General features: G+C 33.9%; 1 protein-coding gene across 13 annotated transcripts in view; it reads left to right on the top strand.

The window, feature by feature from the left end:
• tmod (tropomodulin) overlaps positions 1-24394 on the top strand; it is a 116031-nt gene that overhangs the window by 75212 nt on the left and 16425 nt on the right. For 4 of the 13 annotated variants that reach the window (XM_069120709.1, XM_069120708.1, XM_069120706.1 and 1 more), the window contains exons 2-10: positions 6909-7061; positions 7145-7312; positions 7397-7523; positions 7611-7831; positions 7928-8082; positions 8165-8261; positions 8370-8517; positions 9940-10048; positions 18072-18424. In XM_069120709.1, coding sequence (XP_068976810.1) covers positions 6936-7061; positions 7145-7312; positions 7397-7523; positions 7611-7831; positions 7928-8082; positions 8165-8261; positions 8370-8517; positions 9940-10028 — 1131 coding nt within the window. In that variant the 5' untranslated portion in view covers positions 6909-6935 and the 3' untranslated portion in view covers positions 10029-10048; positions 18072-18424. Of the gene's footprint in view, positions 1-5909; positions 6253-6908; positions 7062-7144; positions 7313-7396; positions 7524-7610; positions 7832-7927; positions 8083-8164; positions 8262-8369; positions 8518-9939; positions 10049-11428; positions 11509-18071; positions 18517-24394 lie in introns of those variants that run through there. The other 9 variants (XM_069120698.1, XM_069120704.1, XM_069120702.1 and 6 more) reach the window with 7 other exon arrangements.

The following is a 24394-nucleotide window of genomic DNA, read 5'->3' as shown; positions in this document are numbered from 1 at the left end:
ATTCTCTATGTAGCAGCACAATTTTCCTGAAAACCGCGTCAATTAACACAGTAGATGATTTACGTTTCGTGTCACGTTAATTGATGGTAACTGGTCTAAAGTGTATTAAACGCGTTTCTCGGAAACCAGTCGCTGCTTCTTTTCAAATTCCTCTATGGACTATGTCATGAATCCTGCTTCGTTCCGCTGAGAAATTAGTTTTGTAGACTCGTTAGGCGCTCTTTTGAGGAAACATAGACTGCTAATTGCGTGCACGACCTATTAGCGTAGGCTATCAACGCACAGGATACGTATATCGTCCCAATTGTGATCTTCTTCTATGGCCATTACCGATACCTAAATCGACCTAATTTTGAGACACCGCGAAACTTTGTGGGAAATGTAACCTGTAGAGAGCGAGCGGAAGTTTCGAAACTGACGACAGCCAGTTAGGCTGAAACGAAGTCTTTTGTTGTGACGCAAAGTTGTTGGCGCGGTTTCTAGTCCACTCACGGCTAATGAGCTTTGGGCGAAAGTGTTGGTGAAAGGGCTATGTTTCAGAGAAATGCTGATATGAATTTTATATATTTCGTGGTAGACTTGAGCAATACTAGTTTAGATAAGATAGTTGTTAACAAACTGAGGTAGTTTGCGTCAATTTGATATATGTTTGTAATAAACGTGAAAGATAATCTTGAACTCGGGTTGCAGAAATTTGATTTTTTGTTATTTTGATTAAATGAATTCGGAAGATTATAGTTAGTTTGACAGATATTTAAAATTGCTTTAATTTAATGTTAGTAAATTCAGTATAGACATTTCTGGTATAGGAACAGTGAAAATTGGATCAATATGTAGATGTTCCGAATCTATTTTAATAATTTTTAGAAATTAGGATCGTATAGCCTTTATTTGAGGAATGCTAAAAACAGAAACAAAGTTTATATAAAAATGGATTCTTTAAAACTTTGAGAAAAGCATGATGAATATATAAAGTAAACTTGCTTGTATTTAGAATTAAACAAGGTAAAAATAGCTGAATGATCGACATAATCACTTGCTATCAATACTCAAGATAAAAATATATCCCCCTGCTGCTAATTTAAAGTTAACATGAATGAACAGTTAAATTTATAACTTCACAAATTTCCTGTCTTGCCTCATATTAAGGCCGCTATCAGCCCCTTCATTCATTACAGTCTTTTACTAAAGTTTTAAGCAATTTATGTTCTCGTAAAATGTTTCTCTTATTTCTTCTTGCAGAACGTATTGACTAACTTTCAAGAAAATCTTGAAACTCTTTGTATGCTTCTACTAATTACACTATTAATATCAATATGATGTGTATAAGAAAAGATCCTATTCTTGAGAATACGAACTTCATATCTAAGGTTCTTCCCAGATGCTTGTCGATATCATTTTACCATTACCATAACCCGCGTTATTGAATCGTTAAAACTTTACAGTTTTAAGAATTTCAGGTAGATTTATGGGGGCGACCGAATAACTCGTAAACGTATATATTTCTTGCGAACTAGTTCGCGTTTACTTTCATCGCCGACGGTCCGGACCCAAACGACGCAAGTTTTCCAAACGAATTAGACACAAGGAATTTCTGTCGCGTCGAATAAAACGTTCGCAAGGAACGTCGCGATATATCGACTGATGCAAATATTTGAACGAACTTTTATTTCCATATTGTGTGTCATGTATAAAACATTTGAATTTTTATTAGCACTGTAGAGAGACACGATTGACATGGTTATATTTGTAAAATTTAGGTATATAAAAATAGCTATATAAAAATTGTAAGATATTTACTGTATATTTGGTAAAAAATTACTATACAGCATGAATAGCCATCTTAAGCGTATAATGAGTATTACATATTGACCCATACAAGAGATATTGAAATATATTAATATAATGGATAATTGACCGTTTAAATAAGTTAACCAACCAAGTAAGTTATGAAACCAGCGCAAGTTGATGTAGTGAAATTATCTGCACGCTATATGTACATATTATGGCTGGATATCTGAAGTTTATTAGCCAAGTACTCTTCACACTGCAGTGTACATTCGTATACGTAGGCGTTGGTAGTCGCTATTCAATAGCTTCCGTTTCTAGAGAAATAAAGTAAATATTCGTGTTGCCTTTTCAATCTGCCTGGAGATACTATACAGAACTTTATATTACATAATTTAACATTAAGTCGTTTGAAAATAACGTAATTACGTTGGTTCATATGATTTATATTTTTTTATGGAGATGTTTTTATATAATTACCAGGAGGATACACTGATACGTCTTCTTTGAAGAAGTCTGATACAGTACATCAATTTTCATAACCACGTAAAATCGTCAATATCAAAACTTTGTTTATTCATTCTGAATAATCATGAATCTCATCTATTTATAATTGTTCTTAATTTTTGTTTAATGATAATAACGCAATTCAGTAGCTGCAGCTACTAGATAAATAATAGCTGCAATGGATAATTGAATAAGCAATAATCCAAGAAAAATGTTAAATATCTTAAAGCTGGTAAAAGAAAAAGAAATTCAAGAGGCAAGAAGAGAATGACCTCAATAACCCTTGCTGACAGTGAAAAAACGGCTGGAAAATGAAGCAAGGGGAAAGGATAATAGAAAACTAATAAAAGAAGAAGGAGCACGGAAGGAATTGTGTAACTCTTTAATGAGAAATAACAATGATGAAGAAATTAAAGCCACAAGTAGCGGCAAGAAAAGTATAAATAAAAAAGTCAGTTAGAAAGACTTAATAATAAGCCTACACCTGATGAAAATGAATCAGAATCGGAAATTAAAGATGCCTTGTGTTTAACTTGTTTAACTGAACCATTTTGAAAATCTGAGCAAGGTGAATAATGGATTCAATGCATACTATGTGTGGAATATGGTAAAGACATTCCCAATTATGTATGTATTAATTGCTACTTGGATTTAGAAAGTGATTATCTCCTTATGTTGTTTCTAAATAAAGATATTTATACTTATTTTATTTATGTATATTATATTATCAATGATTAGTTTATTAATTTATTTATTAATTTAAACAACAACACGAGTATATTTCGGGCAATAAAAATGGTTATTAAAGTTAGGTATCAAAATGCTCCACCACAGGAGATTCATCAAATAATCATTTTGTAACTTATTTCGCGCGTATTTTTCTGAAAGTTTAATTCACGACATGTAATGAGGAAGGTTCAAACTACGTTTCAGCATACTCTATTTACGTTATTGATTCAAACAAAAATTGCAGAAATCAGAAACTGAAAAATGTATCAACTTATACTTCTGTAATAAACTTCTCCAATACAATTATAATAGTCGAATCCCATAAATAATAATAAATAAAATAGTACTGATGAAATTTCGAAAAATGTTTCGCGTAACACACATAGCGTAATATTCATAAAAGGTGTATTCATAAAGTGTTCGAATAATTTTGGTGAGCTTGTGTAGTTTTCTGGACGAGCGTCAAGCAGCTCGCTTTGTTTCCGTTATTATTAGAAACAGTGACATCCGTGGCATCCAAATTTCGCGCGATTCTGATCAATTTTTCACGCATGCTATATTCGCGAGAACCAAATAGTCCGTCGATGTTGCATTTTGTTTTCTTCTTTTTTGCTTCCTTTTCCTTTCACTTTCTTTCTTCGAGGAGCTTTCACACGAAGCTTTTTTCCAACGCGAGCCTGTTATGTGGCGTAAAATTATTGTCGGCGTGTGATTCGCCCGGATAGAAAATGATTCGCCTTTTTTTGTGACCGTGAAAGTAAGCAGGAGCGGTTTTCATTCGGCTATACAGAAATAAACCTGCCAAGAAACCGTACAAATTAATTAGCGGGCAGATTTCTCGCGGCCAGTGAGAGCACACGCGCGCGTTATTTGGAACACTGAAAGTTTCATTCTAGATCTGATCGTCGATATGCACGGCACTATAATTGATCTTCCTCCCGGTATTGTCTTCCGGTTATTCATCAGTGCAATGACGAATAATATTTGCATTGAAAGAGGAAAGTATGCAGGTTCAATAGAATACATTCTGTTACATCATAGCCATGGGAAGAGTGTGCTAATAATTTAATATTCGGTTGCATCCTCTTCGGAAATTACGTAACTCTAGGATTGCGTATGAGAAAATAGGGAGTTGGCGATGAAGCGAAGACATTGATGAATATGAATATTAGAAATCTGCAATTTTTATCTAATAGAATCCTGTCGAAATGAACATTGTATTTTATTCGTTTGAAAAAACATGTATTTTAATTTTATACTTCGTACAATACGTATCAATTCTTAAATTCTGATACATCATCCAATATATTATTAACGATATTTTGAAAACATAAATAAATTATTGCTTGAACAACGTTGTTATTCGCATTAAGTTTAAAGTACACTAGGTTTAAAACCTTTTAAAAATTCAACAAAAGAAAAAGCGTATTAAAATACTCGTCTTTAGTCATTAAATTACGTTAAAATAAAATGATTTTCGTATATACATTAGTATGGTTTTATATATAATTTAATTAATGGTCACATAATAGCCCACTTCGTCTCAGTCATATCAATCTCACTTACAGTTTATCATAACTAGAGATTAATGTCCGTCTTGTACTTTTTTATAAATTATATTCAGTTATACGCTCCTGTGCCTTCGCATCATTTTATATTACATTAATCGGTTTTCTTGTTGCATTCTTTTTTCTCTTCCTTTCTTTTGTATAATTTGACGTAATATGACGCTAATTTGATGAGAAAAATGGACTATTTGACTCGCCTGTTAATAACGATAACAATAATAAAAATAATAATAGTAATTGCACGATCAAACGACAAAAACGTATTCGTGGTAGCAGCGGATATTAAGTTGCCGTATTCCTGAGCGCAGGGGTGTAATCGTTATTAATGCGGGCCTAGGTCACGGGCGGCGGATCGTCTTTGGAGGCGGCTAGTTAGTTCGCGGGAAGGCCAGTGGCCGCGCTCGCGCTCACTATAAATAATCATGGCGCGGGGATGTCCAAGTATAGACCGTTGGGAGTTTGCCAGCCTGCGAGGAGGCCTCAGCTATTTTTGAGGCTGTCGCCGCTACGAGCGCTACAACGCGCGATAGACGTCTAATCAAAACTGCACGGCCGAAGAACGACAGAGATGGCCGCTCTGTCTTTTCCGACCGCGAACCACGGGCCTACGCAACACGCTCCCACCTAGCATGCACAATTTCCCCACTCTTAGCATACACACTGATTACCGGTCTTTGCGCGACCTTGGGTAGAATTGATTTATCGCGTTAATCATCTTGACACGGACCGGTGGAGGGTCCACGTGTTTCATCAAATTCTTTTCGATTACGTATTGTACATACTCCGCACGAAAACTGCAGCTATATGTGTATCATGTGTCATAATTATAACGTTGTCGTCAGTTATTTATCACCTTATTAGTTAGGTGATTTTCGTTGGATGGCTAATTTAGTGGATCATAAGGTCACAAATTATGGTATCATGTAAATGTAGAATGATGTTAGTCGTTAGAATGAATAATTTCTTCAATGTGGATTGTCGCGTAGTACTGTATATAGTACTTTAATATTGTATAATTCAGCTATTTTATGTGAAAGACAAACTCTTTTATGCTAAAAGATCTTGAATCGTCAGCTACTTTTAACGGTATTGAATGATTCAATCCAAGAGCGAAAATGGTAAATGGTTGTTCAACCTCTCTCAATTTGCGAATCTTATACGTATATGGAAGTGTTTTGAAACAACCGCCACGGGTGCTACATCAACGTCAATACCTGCGCGACGCTAGACGCGCAGAAACTTTCTCCATGGGTTAGCATCTTGTATACTTCATTCAAACTAACACTCCGTACGGTTGATGTCAAACGGCTTAAGGCGATAATTGAATGAAAACTTTCTCATTATTATAAACAATCAGGAAAATTAAATAAATATTTCTTGCGTTTCGAAAAGCTATTCCATATCGAGTAAATATTTTGAGATTTCTTCGAATAATTATGAAATATACTACGGAGTGATAATTCATTTCGCTTGTTCTTTGTTCAAATATGGTATAAGCGTCAAAGGGCGCTGCCGCAATCAGCCGCAATCGGTGAACTGGTCAGTGAAGTGTGCGTTTGTCGTGAGAAGTGGGTGAGGTATTTGATTGCGAGCGGTTCACCTAATTTCGCATTGAAGGACCGTATCATTGTGGTTCATTGTTGTGAACGATTTGTCAGTAGTAAGTTTCATTCTTGTTTAGATGTTAATATTTGAGAGACGGTCACGAATCGTCATTTAGCGTGGGTTGTCGATTTGGCAGATGAGTTGTCAATGAAAATCGATCCCGAATTATCTGGGGCAAAGGGCATCAGCCGGATTGGACAGTTGCCGAATTTAAATGCAACTTGTCGATTTGCTGATCGTTCGATCAGGAACATTGCCTGCGTGTACTCTTAGGCGTAGTGATGAACGTGTTCCGTGACGAAATACCCTGTCGCTGATATTGTATACGGAAAAATATAATTCGTCGTTTCGGCTTCGATTTTCTGGTCGTTCATCGAAGGCCATTGTTTTTGTCATTCGGTTGTTTCAATCATTCATTGAACTTCACGCTTGTCTATTTATGCAAATTTAAGGAGAGTGAAACTATTTGTTAATAAAATATTACGAAAATTATCACAAAAATTTTCATCAATTTTTCCATATATTTAGTAATCAGTATCTAAGAATTCATACTCTGTGTTCTTTTATAATGTGGATGTGTTAGAATATTAACATACTTTAATAGTATTATAGCAGTTTTATATAGCATTAGATAATTATACTAATAACTCTGCTAATAAAATGTCACGGAGGCACTCTGTAGTTGACCAAGAACCATGGGAAACTTTCCAGACTTCTTCATCGACCAAAACTACCACTATGACAACTGCAGCAAAGCTGTATGGCAAGGATTTGAGTGAATACGATGATGTGGATGTGGACGATTTGTTGGCACAACTCACCCCAGAAGAAATCAATATATTAGCAAAGGAGGTGGATCCTGATGTAAGAGAATTAGAATTGTCTTTGCCATGTTTAATTTATAATAGCTGATATAAATAAATTTCATATACTCTTTATTCTTATAGGATAGCTTTATGCCACCATCACAACGTTGCAGCTATGAATGTGACAAGAGTCCCACAGGACCGCTAAATCGCAAGAAGCTTATTGAACACATCAACAAACAAGCTTTAGAGACACCAGATAGACCAGAATTAAAACCTTATGTACCTGGTGTAATAAGAGGGAAAAAGGTATTGTTTTAAATCAAATATTTTGTTTTTAATACATTTGAAATGAAAAATATTGATATATATGTTTTCGTTGTATACTTTTAGTGGGTTCCTCCTCCTCAAGAAACTGCAAAAGAAAAAGAAGCAGATGAGCAAATTGCTATTGATCTTGGAGAAGAATATGAGCAAGCATTGTCTAATGCTACTCAAGAAGAAATTATTGATCTTGCTGGTGAATATAATTTTCTACGATAGAATAATATAATTTTTAGTAATGGTAGATTTATTTTGACATTTAATATTAATTTTTTGCATGTAGCTATTCTTGGATTTCATTCCATGATGAATCAAGATCAGTATCATGCTTCCCTATTAAATTCTGGCCAACCTGTTGGTTTGGGTTGGGATGGTGTAACGAAAGCTAGTCAACCAAAACCTTATCCAATGGAACCACCTAATGATACAGACGTTGATGCCACTATTAAACAAGTGCGAGAAGACGATACTTCGCTAATTGATTTAAATTGGAATAACATTAAAGTAGGTATATGAAACCTATTGCTGATTGTACGCGCACAGAACGTTCGGTATTTCTGATTACATAACGTTATTATATGTAACATTATTATTTTCCAGAATATATCTGATGAAAAGTTTATCCAACTATTTGAAGGGCTGGAGATAAATACACATCTCGAATCCTTAAGTTTAACAAATGTGGGACTCACTGATAAGACTGCACAAAGGTTGGCAGATGCCTTAGAGAAAAATTCTACGCTCAGAGTACTCAAGTTAGTATAATGCATTTTACCTATTTTGTATTGTAACAATAATCTTTATTAGATATAATATGTTAAACCTATAACTTTTTAGTGTGGAAACAAACTTTATAAGCCCAGCTGTGATAGTGAGGCTCATCAGGGCACTCCTTAAAACGAAGTCAATAGAAGAATTTCGATGTTCGAATCAGGTAAGATACAGTAAAAATTTTATATTTTTTCATCTATTAATTTATCTACCAAATATAATAAAATTTGCGTGATGATTAATATATTTTGTTTTTGCATTTAATATGTAGAGGTCACAGGTGCTGGGAAATAAAATTGAGATGGAAATTACACAATTGGTGGAACAAAATCCGACATTGCTCCGACTTGGTCTTCACTTGGAGTTTAACGATGCTAGACATCGCGTGGCCGCACATTTACAACGCAACATTGATAGGAGTAAGTAGAAATAATATATTTATAAAAAATATTTCCTTCATGGAAGTTTTAATTTTGGACATATTAAAATAATTTTTTATGAAGGTTCTGTGAAAAATTTTATATTGAGCTTAAATAAGAAATAACTTTATTCCTTTTTCTATATATTTTTGTATACAGAATCTGTTCTTTAATATAAAATGATCATTTATCATTTAAGTTTTAAGTGATATTCATCAAATAAATCATAAGTGTTAATGTCTTATTCTTGATATAACTTTGTAGTTGTATCAGAGATATCAATGATTCATTAGATCGAACAATTAATTTTTTTTTTTCAGGTATATTATAATTAAAATATCAGTTCACATGTCTCAAATATTCATTTATAATGAAAAAAGTTTTTCCAGATGATTTATTTATCGAGGGATATGTGCCACATTGGAATCGTACTTTTTATATTATTCAAACAATTATTCTTACATTCTAAATAGACACGATTTTTTCCTGTCGTTCATGCTGCAGCGATATTCATACTGTTAATTTTTCGTTTAGATGGGAGCAATTGTATGGGGGACCATGGAGATTATATGACGAAATGCTTCTAACTCTTCCGAATCTGCTTCGTAGTCTTTCATAGCGCTTTATTAGCACATCATCATTCATCCATTCATCCTGCTAAATTCATTTATTATTTTTCTAGCTAGTGATATAGAGGTAATTATGAGTGTACCCATTTGCAATCAACATTTCTTCATACCTCTAACAATCTATGCACTCTAATAACCCCTTTCATCTAGCCACTTTGAAAGTTCCATTTCATTTCTCGCACTAGGAAGATGTTGTACCTAGAAACTTCATCGACAAGTGTAAAATATAATCTGTTTCCAATTTTCAGCCAAGTACAGGACCAAAGATTAAAGTGCATAGGCATTTAATTTGGTATGAGTCTGTTTAAGTCGCGATTATTTCCCATTATTGCTTATATATAGCTTATTTAACATTGATAAGCAGCAGAGCAGATGTAATCTTTGATTCATGCTTTTGTGCAGTTTCGCTTTATTTAATTTACTAAAGAAAATGATTGTTAATAGTATTAGTTTAGAAAACACATGAAAACACTAATTATTTTCAAATATAAAACGATGAATTTTCAAGACAATGACAACTTCTCAACAATAAATTCTTCTAGGTCCAAATCTTGCCTTATATTCACCTTGCAGCATGCATATCTTTCACATAGTTTCATATTTCCAGTGCAAGCTTTTTATCTGTTTCGTTTTATCATCCTCACGTTCATCTCACAATTATAATGTTGAAAATGTTTCACGTAAATATGTGAAACGCCTGCATTGATTTATATTTTGTCTGAAACTTGTTCTATCCTTACGAAATTGCTATAATAGTATTCGAAAGATTTTAACGAATTATTTATTTTGTTAGTCTGTCGTGTGCAACGCGCTAAGCTAGAGGCCGGTGAACTTCCTAAAAGTTTCGCTATCCCAGTAGGTGGTGTAAGAAACGAAACGTAGCGTTGACTTTTTATAGCGCAGTGAGTAATATTTGTAGGCAAGAAAGTCCTGTATTGAAAACTAGTCTTTAATGCCTGATTTTTTCGGCCAATGTACAATTTTCATGATGTCGAATGTAAGTGAATGTCCAGATAAAACGGTATCCTTGATTCGTAAATTAAATTATTTGCTTGTGATTGTTTATTTGTTAACTGCATTTTGTACCGGTTTGATTAATTCATGAATAGACCTTGGTCTAACAGTTCTTAAAATTGTTTGAGTTAATAAATATGTTCATATTTGTATATCCTTTGTATTAGTAAAAAAGAAAATAGCCAGTACTTTTAACAATAAAATAAATAACTAGCGGATAATCATGAGCATTATTAGGATTGAGAATTCTATTCAATTAATATCTGATATTATAATGACATTATGGCACAATTATCATGGCTGTATATCAGTATAATAATTACCAATTATTAAAAATATTTACAGCAATGATAGTTATCAAACAATATAAACATAACAAAGAACTATATTATCTGCAGCACTAATAGCTGCGTATTGACGGTAACAGTGACAACAATGACTAACAATGACAACAATCTCTTATACGTACACTATTATTAACATTCATGCATCCACCGCACGATTTTATTTTAAGTTGCTCGCATTATCTCTTCTCTCATTTCAATCTGTCGCACACATCTGCTAAAGCAATAACGATAAATTATAGTATAAGAAAGTACACGAAGAGAAATACGATAATCTATTCGAACATGAACGAATCTTTCAATGCAAATGATCAATTGATATGATAAGTACACAGATCTCAGATTGTCTTTCCAGGCGGAGTCCTCAAATCAACGTATGCCAATGGTCCACACCCTATTTCGCAATTTATGGTCTCATTGTCGCGTAGATGCGCGTCACATAACGATTAGGTTGTACGACAATTACAGTGATCACGATGAGCCCAAAGGATTACGATGGCGAGCCACGCCTATTTTAACTGATTAGGGATCTCGAAACGATCAATTAATCGTAATAAAGTTATCTATTTGTGTCACACTTGCTACAGTCCTTAAATTTTTACATTCCAATCTCGTTTCAACAAATACAAAAATTTGCAATATTTCAAGAAAAACTTTCATACAAAACGAGAAATCACGTATATCTATATTTCCATTAAACTTAAGAAACTATTTAATATCACAATTTCGAAAATGAATGTATGTAGTAAGCAGGATTAATGATGAAGAAAAAGACCGATTTGGATCGCTTCGATTTCTCTTATTTTTTTTAGTCGCCATATAGAATGGATTAGTTTGTATAACGATTTTACCACCCACCGATATGAGACTCTACGAGTCAGAGCTGCGATGTATACTTACGACACCTCTATTCTTTCCCAACAGTACGGAAAGACCTAACGCTGCGGCTACAGTTCCGATTCTTTAACATGAACCACAGGAAACCTGCCTTGATTCAATGAAAGGTAGCTACCCCTTAAGTGGTGGTCGATCAACAGATTGATGCTGCGCGTTTTTCTTGCGGCAAGCCTTAACTGCTCTTGTTACTTTGCAGCTTAACTAACGTTGCTTTTCGATAGATGCAAGGTTTTGTGCGCTTGAGAGGAAGACAGGATCAGTGTAAAAGCGTTTTGGGCTACGAACGATGTTCAAGTATTTGAGAACTTTTTACGGTTACTTGAGAGATCTATAATTTCTAGGAAATTATGTTTTATGAGATTCTGTGACATAGATTCTTAATAGTAAAAGAGTTACAATAGTTTAATATTGGAAGAAAATTGTACTGAAAATTTTATTTTATTTTGGTATTTTCTACTAAAGATATTTAAAGTATAGTTTACAGTAATATATACATATATTATATTTTAAGCCTTCAAACTTTTGTAATTAATATTGTTTCATACGTTATAGTATAATTAAAGGTATCTAGATTCAAAGATAATACATATGGCAACGAAAGAATCTATTTTTAAGAAATTCTGAACTATTTGTAATTTTGGTTCTCAATAACTTAATTTTCAATAAAAACACAAAGATTTTCTAGTAAATGGAAATTTATAATAGTATCGGGTTTACAATTTTGAATGATAAAGAATCACGCGCCGTTGAAATTAAGAATGAATGAATTTATGTCAAGGAGGATCTCACAAAACATAGGATTCATTCGTTGCATGGTTAGTATCTCGTTCGTAATGCATCACGACACGTTAGTTTGTAATGAAAGTCGAAAACAGAGTTTTGCGCTTGATCTGACACGTCGTTAACTGCGAATGGTGTTTGTAGACGAGCTTTAACTCTGCTCGACGGCCTCGCTCTCAGGATTTAGGTGCACATCCTATCAAACCCGATGAAGTCGTGACGCGTTAATTTCCACGCAAGCTTCCAGAAGCTCGGTTCACCTTGCGTGACGTCCTCTCGACGTTAAATGTCGAGCAGCGAGCGGTTTAACGTGTGACGACGTGCCTAGTGATGGGATCAACCGTATCGCGAGTAACATCGTAAAGTCTGATGAAGCATTTGACTAATTGCCTTCGAATTTTCCGTCAAGTATTCCCAACGGATACGTAAAAGCGACTCGAAATTAATCTTGTTCTCCTCATTCGTTGAAAAATTATATTATTTGTTACTACACTTTGTAGAGATTGTGAAATATTGTTTAGTTGAAGTTTAGATTACTTTCCAATAATTATTTTATGTTATAGAATGTTACTGTTCTACAAAATGTTTCTTCAAGATTTAATGGAATTAATACTATGTTTAATATATTTCAATATATTATTTGATATATTTTAGTTACTGCCAAAACTTTAACAAAGTATTTCAATTGATTAACATATAAAGGTAACAATTTTGTGTTATACAAGTTTACAATATTTCATAGCTTTTTATATTGTGATACTATTTTCGATAACCGTTTTCATGATCCCATCACTAAATGTGCGCTAGCAGCCGAAAGTACGAGACTGTATAATTATGATGAAATCTATGATAATTAAGCTGTATCCTTAATAAGAGCAACTAACAACTAGTTATTTAATCATAGTAAGATGATCTTAATACTTAGCATATTTTTTAGTTGGTAGTACAAGGACTAAACCTTCTTTTACTTGTTTATTTTCATTCAAGAATCATATTCTTCCTGTTACATGCAAAGAGTTCAGATAATATTATAGGATAGTTTATATAATAACTACAATTAACGTTACAATTATCAGCATCTAATCTGTATCTCAGTATATTAACATAATTACAACTAAAAGCTAAACACGTATATACATATAATCTTTCTTCCATTTAGTAAGAGACAATTTATTCATTTTGTTAAAAATATTTGCAAAAAATATTCTAGTATTAATATTATTATTTACGTCTGCAAATCTTTTAACTTTGTAATAATTATAAATAATATATAACATATATAATATCCTTTTTTATTTTTCGATACACTGTAATATAAAATTATATTCTTTAGTGTTCGAAAAACGATATTTAATGCTTTCATATGAGCCCAGGTCTCGTACTTTTGGCCGATAGTGCACGCCAGCGATAGTGTAACTACCATACACGCTGATACATGGCAGCAGGTTAGGATCGCGATGAAACTGTTCCGTTGGATCAACCGCGAACTGCTCCCGATAAAGTTTTTCCCTTGCGCGAGGGTACAACTCAATTAACCGGTCGTTTGGTGGAAAGTTCGTAGCCAGATCGCCGCTTTACAGTTCAGATTAGCTGTTTGCCTAGGAATACGGGAGTAATTTCTTCTCGTCACGCGAATAACTTTCCAACTTAGCTACGGGACACAATGTTTTTGCCTAAAAGCCAGCTAGAAGTTTCTCAAGTTATATTTTGCCCTTTAACGTCGTATTGTTAACCCCTTGCGTTTCAACTAAGTTATTATTGATTTGAGCGGAGACATTTCGAGAGTCGTTTGAAAGCAATTGGTCAATTAGACTATAATAGTTTAGCAGATTTAGAAATTAGTACCGCGTGCGATGTAAATTTCGTAAATTTGTTATACTTTGATCGTTCGATTTATGGTTACATAAATGCGTAATAAATTGAAACGGTCGTACAATTTTTCGTACAACGGTATTACAACGTTTTTAGCGTATTAAGATTAGCCAGATTTTATTCTGCGCGTCAGTTTTGTGGAAATTTAACAGACGGGGAAATTGACGGGTTTCGTGTTTCACGGAGATTGTATAAAATTAAATTCTCAACTTTGACGCTTTGGGCTATGTCTGCATCAATGTATAACATTTCATTTCACGAAAATGCCTGTGACATTTTTTTATATAAACACGCGTTTGATGGCATTTTTTGACTAGCTGATTAAATATGCTATGGTGAAACATTTATTTGCGACAAACGATACAACCAGACATTTTTATTTCGCGAGAGGACAGCTACAATTCTGTCATACATCTAAAAGTGTGGCGAATGAAAATTTAAATTAATTCAGGATAGAAAATTTATTGGTTACGCAAGGGGTTATCTGTTCATTCAGAAATCTTCTAGAAGCTCTTTAAATTACGTAAAAGTTATTAACCCTTTCTTGCCCAACAATTTTTATTTAGTTTTTCTAGAAGAATAAATATTATATATATAAAAAAATCTTAAAAGTCAATCATATTGTTATTTATCCGTAGACAAGCAAAATTTCGTTCTTCGATTTTTCCGAAAAGAACTTTCATTGTGATCGATGAAAGTTTCAAACACTTAACGAACAATTATGTAATATAATATTAGAGTCGATAAATATTCTAAGACTTTTTCAAATGTTTCTTGATATCTAAAATAATACAAAAAATTAAATTTTAATGTTAAATCGATCTATTTTTCATTTTGTTGTTTGCAAAGTTATATTGCATACGATATACAACATGAAAATTATATTTCGTTAAAAATAACAATAAAGGGTTAATTACAACTAATATCTCATCGGTACATATAAACTAATGAAAACTATCACTTTAGACACTAAACTCTACCCTCACAATGATATAAATCCATCGACGAAAAGAGTTTCAGCTATTCAACGAACGCTTAAAAACCAGAAAATAATCGTGAAAATCGAAATTATTCGAAAGTGGACCAATTTACATGGTTGAAACGGTAAATCCACGACCAAATCGGATCGATTATGCGCGAGCTTATTTCGCCTTTCTGATAACTATTTGCGGGCATAAACTTCATCACAGTGGTCGAACGATTTTCACGATTAGCCGAATTTAACGCTTTAAATGTCAAACGAGCGTCGAGCACCGCGGATTTCCAAAGTGCTCGATGTTCATGCATCGACGAAATTTCCAGCGGATCGCTCGTGTTTCCGTCATAACACGTCATGGACGTGTTATTACCAGGCTAAAAGATTGCTGTGACGTACGAGTTTCCACGTAAATCCTCTACCTTTCCTCCCCTTCTGTTTCAGTGTTTGAAATGTGACGTGCATCGACGTGTTGAAACGTTTTCTTTGAAAATAACAGCGTGATATATGATATTTTCGATTAACACGATCGTCTTGTTTGCAGTTGGACCTGTCTTTTCTTTCTTACTAACAGATTGGACAATTAACTCTTAAAAGCTATCGTCGAAAGGAATTACATTGATGCTATCATGGGTGAAATTCTATCTAAATATATCCTATTTTAATTTAGAAATAAATAAAGTCAAGTAAATGTAATTGATGTTACCCTTACGTTTGATTTAGACGAAAGGTGGTATTATTAAGGGACGATAATATTAAAGAAAAATACGTTTGGTGTGAGATTTCACCCATGGTAGCCCTTAAGGGTTAAGATCGTTTGTGGAGCTTCTTTCTTCTTGCATGGAACTAACGCGTGGAAAGTATACATATCGTTCCTTTTTGCATTTGGGAACGAAGGAGTTTTATTGGTAAATCTTTTACTAGAAGAAAAAGGAAGGAGCTCCAATGATTTATGCGAGGATCGAATTATAAAGAATTTTGCGCTCACGACAGATTTTGTGCTTACTGTTGAAATTAATTATATATTGAGTAAAGATTACAATATTATATTATTTTTGTCCAGTATAATGATCATATTGTAATTTAACGAATTAGTTATTGATTTAATATTTCACGTGTATTCGCTGTCATATTGGACAAAAGCTGTGCCACGAAAAATTCCTCGATATAAATGAAAGGAATTTAAATGATGTCGCATATTTCCAGCAGATCGTGATGAAAAATAATTCCGTTGAAAATAAAATTCCACACATAGGACGAGTGTTTCGAAATTGCGGAAAATCATATAAAGAAAAAAGGAAATGTAGAAATGTCGTAAAATTCTTTAGTTTGTCCTCGTTCAACCATTCTCTCCATCGAAACGTTGCAAAGAGAAGAATTCTACGGGGACTTTTCCAACAGTTTGCCCCCTCCGATGCATGTTCTAACGAAGCTCGAACGAACGCGCGCTGTTTGCCGGCTCGAGACGAAAGTTGTTTAATTCGGCGACATGATGGATGTATCAGCGACTCTAGGAAAAAGCGGCAGCAATTTCTGCGATAGAAAGTCCGAATTCGGGGCGAACGAAAGACAATTAAAAAGCAACGAGCATCCATGGCCAAGCACACACGCGGATATATTTTACGTCGTCGCCCGGGTTATTCCTGGCTCGCGTGGAAATTGCAATTTTCCCGGTCGGATTACGTTCTGAACGAGGCCAGGGACACTCTCTTTCTCTTTCTAATTCGAAGTTCCGCCGGTTTTAATCGTGTAACGGTTGCGCGCTTTGGCACGTCGGAAATCGCGATAATTGATTCGAAAAGCTTCCCTTTTTTTCATCGAGATAAATCGGATATCATCGTGTTGTTTGCCGTAAATTTTCAGCTGAAGCGTCAAAGTAGAGCTTCTTTGTTAGAGCTGTATGATATTAGTTTGTTATTATTGTTGTTTATGTTTAATTGTAGTAGTGGAGAATATCTTCTTTTATTAAATTTCTACGAGAGAAATTGCCGATGGAAAAATTTTTTCCGCAGATCATCCTCTGTTAAGTTTCATTAATTGTAGGATGAAAAATTGGAATTTTATCAGAAATGTTATATCAATAGAAGATGTAAAGGAAGAGGAAAATTTACAATCAACCAGTTTAAAAAAATATGTACATATTTTCCTTTCATCAGCGAGTCGATAAGAAGACAGCTAGGCAATTATCCTGTTCTATTTGAGTTTACTCGGAATATTTTTTGATGGAAATGAATTATTCTCTTTGCAACGTTTGCGGCGGAGCAAAAATATGTATAAAGCAGGGGTTGAAATATGACTTTGATTTCAGTTAGATAACTATTAATACGGCTGATGATTCTCCGTAAAAGAAATATATTCAAATTGCGTAATCCAGTATTCTTTTGTGGGACTTTGTAGAATATGTGTTTGATTAAAATCTTCGGAAATTTTTAAGCGATTAATCTTCAAGCTTCTTTTACCTTCATAGTCAAAATTATATAAATAATTTAGAAAAAAAAGATGATGTGAGTAACCATTAACAGTTTTATCTGATTAATTAAATGCGAGAGCTTTTCAGCGTTTAAATGTGGTTTTTGATTTTTCAAAATACTTAAACAGATTCTCTTTTAACGATATTTTATTTTTCTCTATTGAAATAATCAAAATATAAAAAATAAAATTCTATACGCGTGATTTAAATATCCGAAGAAGGAAATTTTAATTCACCCCTTTAAACAGGGGTCGTTTTCTTAATAATTATAAAACAAAAAGTAAGATTCTGTTTTTTTTTTAACGAAGTCCCAGATATGAAAAGGTTACGTTAAACATCTTTGATTTCTTTTACAAAGAATCATCCCCTGCACTACAGGACACCATTTGCATAAGAACCACCTTTCACTTAACAAACTTTCATTAATCAATTTCAACCTCTGACGTGAAAAAGTGTGTGCTGCGTGTTGAACGATTGCATTTTCTTCACCGGCATGCAACCGATCGGTGAAGATTTTCTAATTCTAAAATGCTGAACGCAGATGATGACAGTGTTTCGGGTGTCTGTTGCAGTACGGCAGTCCCGGCTCGGGGTGGCGACATCTTAACGCGAAGTGGCGTTCGCCTAGGTATTATTTGTACATATATTATATATTTATTTACCTATATGTTATACATACGTACATATATAATACGCATAAGATATATATATATATAGATACATAAAAAAAAAGAAAAAACACCACTTACTATCACGCATTGCTCGCGACATAAATGATAATTTCACGTAAATGATAATTCGCATCGTGTAACTTGTGAACAAGAATCGATAAGCGGACGTTCTTGGCGAAGCTTCTTTTTCCATTTTATGTATTAATATTATGCCTCTGTCAATATGTGTCGAAGAATAAAACGATGTCGTTCTCCGGCGTTTGTTTCAATTCCAATCGCAACGCAACCGTGATGGGACACGTTCCATTTAAATTCGTCGAACAAACGATCGGGAATAATGAACCAACCGAGTGTTGTTTTCTTGTTTTTTCCTTTTTTTCTCTTTTTCTGTCTTTGTTCTTTTTTTTCGTAAATTCTCTCCGCTTTACGTGACGATTCTCTGCCTCGTTGAAGGCCGAGCACGTTCACGCTGTTACATACTATGTTCGTTTTGCATGAGTATTTGTACTTTGGCGCAAATTAAACCGCAAATAAACCGTTCTGGCATACACTATTTCGTCCCCCGTTTGTTTACCTCGATCATGTACGATCCCCCTAGCGATAATTCTCTGGTAATGAGAGCAGCGAGTTCTACTTCAACCCTTAAATCAGCTCCACCAATTCTCTATCTCCTCTTTGAATTATTATTGTACGACGATGGTCGTTTTGGCGATTGATTCCGTTGGTTCTTTGAAATTGACCAAATGTTTCTTTACAAGTGGGTACATGTAAGTGATAATCAATGAATTTGCAAATGGAAATGGTGTTAAATTTGAGGTAACGTGATGGGTTCGACGAAGTGTAAGTATAATATTATAATGCTACGGTGGTACGTAATATACGTGAATTTAAGAATTACATGTGTATAACATTATACGAGTATATAATGTTAATGCGATAAGGGATTCGAGAAATTTTTGAACATCCGCTATTTGAACTGTATAAGGTGAGACAATCGTAATAATAATAAAAGACAATTTTAACGATGACCATGATCGTAGCTGGGAAAAGTGTAACTTAATATATAGGAAATGTTTAAGAAACGTTTCTATCTTGTTATATACAGAAAGAGTATTCTCGTGTTTCGGTAAAAACTTATAGTTACTTGTTCATTCGTGTTTTAATCGTAACAGTGTAATATACAACTAATATACAATTCCTAAGAAGTATCTTTAATTATAATTACTTAGAAATATAATAGAACAGAATTTAACAAAATATGATGAAAACAAAATTACTAACCTGTGAACTAATCTAATGTTAAACTATTTCAGTTTAAGGGTTGAACGTACGATCCGCTGGCTCTATATAAACGATTGTTGGTTGAAAATTCGGTGGCGATAGCTAGGAAAATATTTTCTTAGTGTCTACATATATCAGACGACGCGAAAGCTCTTTTTATCGGCGTGCGTGCTCCCAAGTTGCCTGGTCGATTTCGAGATTGCATCCTGTGCGCCCAACAAGTAGTTAACTACCTGCAGCTTGTATCGTGCCACCAGCCAAGTTACACGGGGTAGGGCGTACGTGTTACTCCATATAATAACACGTTTAAAACTATCCACCGTGACTTTTTTAAAGCTGCTCGCTCTGATACATGTTTTCCGGGATAATCGTAGGAGGAGAGCTCGCGGAACACGCGCCGCGTTTGCTAATGAGCGTTCACCCGCCACTGTTTGCGAGCTTCCCCTGCGATTCCGTATTCCATCGTCCGTACAAAACGCGTTCCTCCTGTAATTTCGTTCAGAAACCACCATCTGAACGTTTCTCGACTTCTACAGCATAGTAACTATTGCCTCAGATGCTAGGGAGTACGTATTTCGTTCCGTAAAATTTCCAAACAATTTATACAAATTATAGAACTGAATCGATAGGACGCTGTTCAAAAATCGCGTGTCGATGCTTTTTAAAACGATCGCGGCGATTTTTCGTGAAAGAGCGACTATCGGTGAAAGGTCCTTCGGGAAACGAGTTCCGAGCTTTGGTATTTATTTGGATATTCCGAACGTAGAAGTTCACGGAATTTGGAAAAATTCTGTGCAATGAGGTTTAGCGGAAATCCTACGTTCGGTAAGTTTGCGGATGTTTGAAGCTTTGAAATCGCGAATATAGAAAAATTTCGAATATTCGAAGTCCTGTTGGCGAATGTTTGGAAATGTAGGAATTTTTGTAGGTTTTCGTTCAATGTTTATGAACGTCGTGGAAAACTTGGGAATTTAAAATCCGTGCGAATATTAATCCTCGAATGCATGATTTCTTTAAATATAACAAAAGATTTCGAAAATATTCGTCTACTCTGAAACTAGTTTTATCTTTTCGGTCCTTTTTATTTGTAAAAAGAATTTGTTTCAAAATAGCTACGAGATATATTATAGAACATACAAACGAATCATATCTTATTAGTTGTATTTAAATTATTTTAACGTAATAACATTCGGATATTGAAACTATAATAGACGAAGATAATAAAATGGAAAAAGTTGACTTTTTATTTTATTCGCTTAGATTAATACTTCGTGTTGTATAATGCGGATGTATTTGATATTGGTAACGTAACTATATTCAACATACCATACAGTAAGTAATCCTTATCTGATTTATATTATAAAATAAAAGTACGCTATAAAATATCAACCCTGTATGTATGCATTTAAGGATTAATAACTTCAAAACTCTGAGAATTCTAAAGTCACAATTTGAAAGTTTCAAAGCTTCTTTCATATTGAAGAAAAGCTAAATATTTAGTCTAAATGTCCCAAGAATTCAAAATACGTACCAGAAAGCTTATTTGATCTTCAATTGTTTATTAAATTACTTCTTCCGTCTCTCCCTTAAAAAATTTAATGTCTCAACGCTTCCGAGATTTATCTTTTAAGAATTATCTTTTTGAAGCTTCTGAAATCTTGCTGCAAATAGCAGATTAACGTTCAAAGCATCTCAAATTGCTTTCACTCCCTGCTAATTAAATTCGTATAACAAATCTACGGCTGTAAAATTTTCTATTCGTTCGAAAAAATTCCAAGAGCTCTCGAATTTACGAAAATTTTCATGTTGGTTAACATATCTCGACCGAAACGTGGGAGCACGATGTTTTGGGGTTCGATACTCTGTTAGCCGTGAAAATATTTGTGTCTCATCGAATCTCGACAGAAATCGCACTGCACGATACGTTTTCGCGCGGTTTTTCATTTTTGCTATATATTTTTTATCCGTGTGGCACTGATACTTCTTTTTTTTTTTTAATATACCTTCCAACGTTGTCGTAGGTGGAAACTGATTTTCTGTTTCTGTAACACTATCTTTTTTTGTTCAATGCATATTTTTGTTTACTGCACTCGAGAGTAGTATCTTCTACACACAGCCATTGTGATTAAACATTAATTCAAACGTTATTTTAATTAGTGCTTGGTAGCACGCACTGGTTTGCAGTAGAGAATCTGTAAGATGGTCATCAAATGTTTAACAAGTATTAAATAGAAGTATTGGGTTGAAGAAAAAAGTTGAATGTAATATTTGGCCATTATTTCAGCGTTAATAAATAATCAGATTGTCGAATGCGAGTTAGAATTAACTGATTATGTATATGCACTGATAGAGATTGTGTAGGTCTCACAAGGACCAAAACATAGCAAACCCATTAAGGACCAAGCAATGAAATAATTCCTAACAAGCAATTTATTGCTTTATCAAGATAAACCAAATGTATTAGAATAATAGATGGTGTTAAGAACTTTACCACGCGAATCAGAAATACAAAGAAGAGATGTTTTAATTAAAAGAACACTACTATCATAGCGTTACAAATACTCAATTTCTGCATGTGTTATTTTAAATCGTAGAAGATAGTTGGCAGAGGAGATACTGACTGAAAGAAATATTCAGTAACGTTAGAACGAAGAATTCGATGATATAAACTAACTAATTACGTTATTTTCTATGAAGTAATAGCACATCGATATAATTTTTATCAAACTCCAATGAGATAAATTAGTTGACATGACAAGTGAAATATTGCGTTAATGCAAAATTGATCCTTGACGGGTTCATATTAAATGGTGACTAATCTACCGTGATTAATACCAGTAAGAAAATATTAAAAGAGAACACTGAACGAACGATCGAATGACAGAAAGGTATTAAGTCGGAAATACTTTGACACCCTGCAAGTTCCACGTGGAAGGGAGAACACTGGCGTTGTGAGTTAATTAAATTTATGTCGATTTCCCTTTTGAACGTTTGTCAGCTGAGTAGACTCGATTGTAGGTGGATTTTGAGTTGAAAGATCCGAGAACTACGGCGAATGATGTTAAGGACGGGAGAATAATAATGAGGTTTGGCCGACTGTTTGTCCGCTGAACTCTCTGTTCTTTCCTTTGCAAATGAACCCATTTGTATTCAGTCGTAGGGTTAATTCGTCCCTGGTCAATATCCACGCCAAGAAGGTCTCGTTAAATTTTAGAACGCCAAGTACGTCGGTCCACGAATACACCGAAGAAGATTATTTTCAGTATAGGAACGCGATTACGAGCAATTTCACCTGCACGTGTTTGCGCTCTTCGCGCCGTTTCCGGTTCACTCCCTGCGCTTGGCGTTGATACGCCGAAGCAAATTGCTTGTTTGCGTTATGAGTTACGTAAAAGATGAAGATAGTCCGTGTTAAATTCTCTCGAAAGTTCCAGTTTCGAGGATTATTATACGTAAATATTGAAACGGTGCTGTTTGGGATAGAAGCCTTGTGGAATAAAAGTTAAACGACCTGGTCATTGCGGAAGAAATGGGAAAGATCGAATAAAATTGTCGATTTGTCTATCTTGGTATTTGTATTAGTTTATTATATACGATATAACGTTGATTTATTATACGTAGTTAATCGGCAATTTTCAATACGTTTGTCGTTATAATTCGAAGTTATAGTTCTTCGTCTAAGTATTCAATTGTAATAATAGGACAACGGAGTTTCACATTAATATGAATTTTGGTATATTGAGCTTTTGCATGTTTGTAAAATTCTAATTAGGATTTCGATCAAGAATTTACTTGTCTTGCCGTAATAGTTAATTCATATTTCATTTACGTTCGTGTAATTCAGTTAACATAAAGTGAAAGCGAGCATCTCAAGATAGATAAATTGTAGTCAATGAAATAATAAAACAGGGTAAGAGAGAGTCCCTGGTACTGATACGACTAGGAATAAAGTTTACGAGATAACTGGGACTTGAAATTGACGTAACTTTCTTAAGATAGAAGGCATGGCACTAAAAATGAGAAATTCTGGACCAGTGGCAATTGAATTTCTAATGAAGTGAATTAACATATATTTCAAATAATATAAAAATTTAGCCGGCTTCTTAAATGATAAAGTATATCGAAATAATAAGAGCATATGGTTCCATTGCAAGAAGTAATGACACTAAAATGTTTATATTAAATAATCACCCTAAAAGAATTAACGTGCTTCAAGACAATAAATTAAGGTTTACTTAGAGTAAAGAAGAGTAAAGAGTAAAGAGTTAGAGTAAAGAGTAAAGAGTTAGAGTAAAGTTTACTTAGCAGTTCATCATGTTTTTAAATAATAAAATAGATAAAGACCCATACGCGAATAAAATCATATGGTTCTAGTACAAGAAATGTAATATAAAATATCTCTCATCCATATCCTTGTAAGAGATTCTTCCCATGATAGTAAAATTTTATTTAAATAATACATGTATTCTTTTCCTATTTGAGAAATCATTATATATACACGAACTTAACAAAGTACGTAAACAACTATTATTAGAAATGCTTGTTATTCGCAATTCCATCATTTCTATCATTTTCCATTAAATTTCATCGTAATTTAGCGCAAACAAAATAATTTTTCCTGAATCTAAAATGATATCTCATTCATTTTATTTACGATATTATAAACGTTTTTTAATGTCTGTTATCATTTCAAAGAAATGATACAGAAGAAACACGGAGAAATTATTACAAAACATACATTCGGAAAAAGTCATCTTCGAACAAACAATCCAGCAATTCGCGATCAATTTTATAACCGAATACACAATCTAGAAACGCGAACGAAGTACCAATGGACGTTAAAATTGCAGACAAACCCATTAAATGTAGTTGAAAAGTTATATCGTTCGAATAATTACGATCACGGTGCAACGTGTTTCATTCTTGCACGCACAAAGACACGC

The sequence above is a fragment of the Bombus flavifrons genome, chromosome 9 (assembly GCF_040668555.2).
Source record: "Bombus flavifrons isolate JBK064 chromosome 9, iyBomFlav1_principal, whole genome shotgun sequence".
Lineage (NCBI taxonomy): Eukaryota > Metazoa > Arthropoda > Insecta > Hymenoptera > Apidae > Bombus > Bombus flavifrons.
The sequence above is the reverse complement of the archived record's forward strand: the minus strand, read 5'-3'. Positions and strand labels throughout refer to the sequence as shown.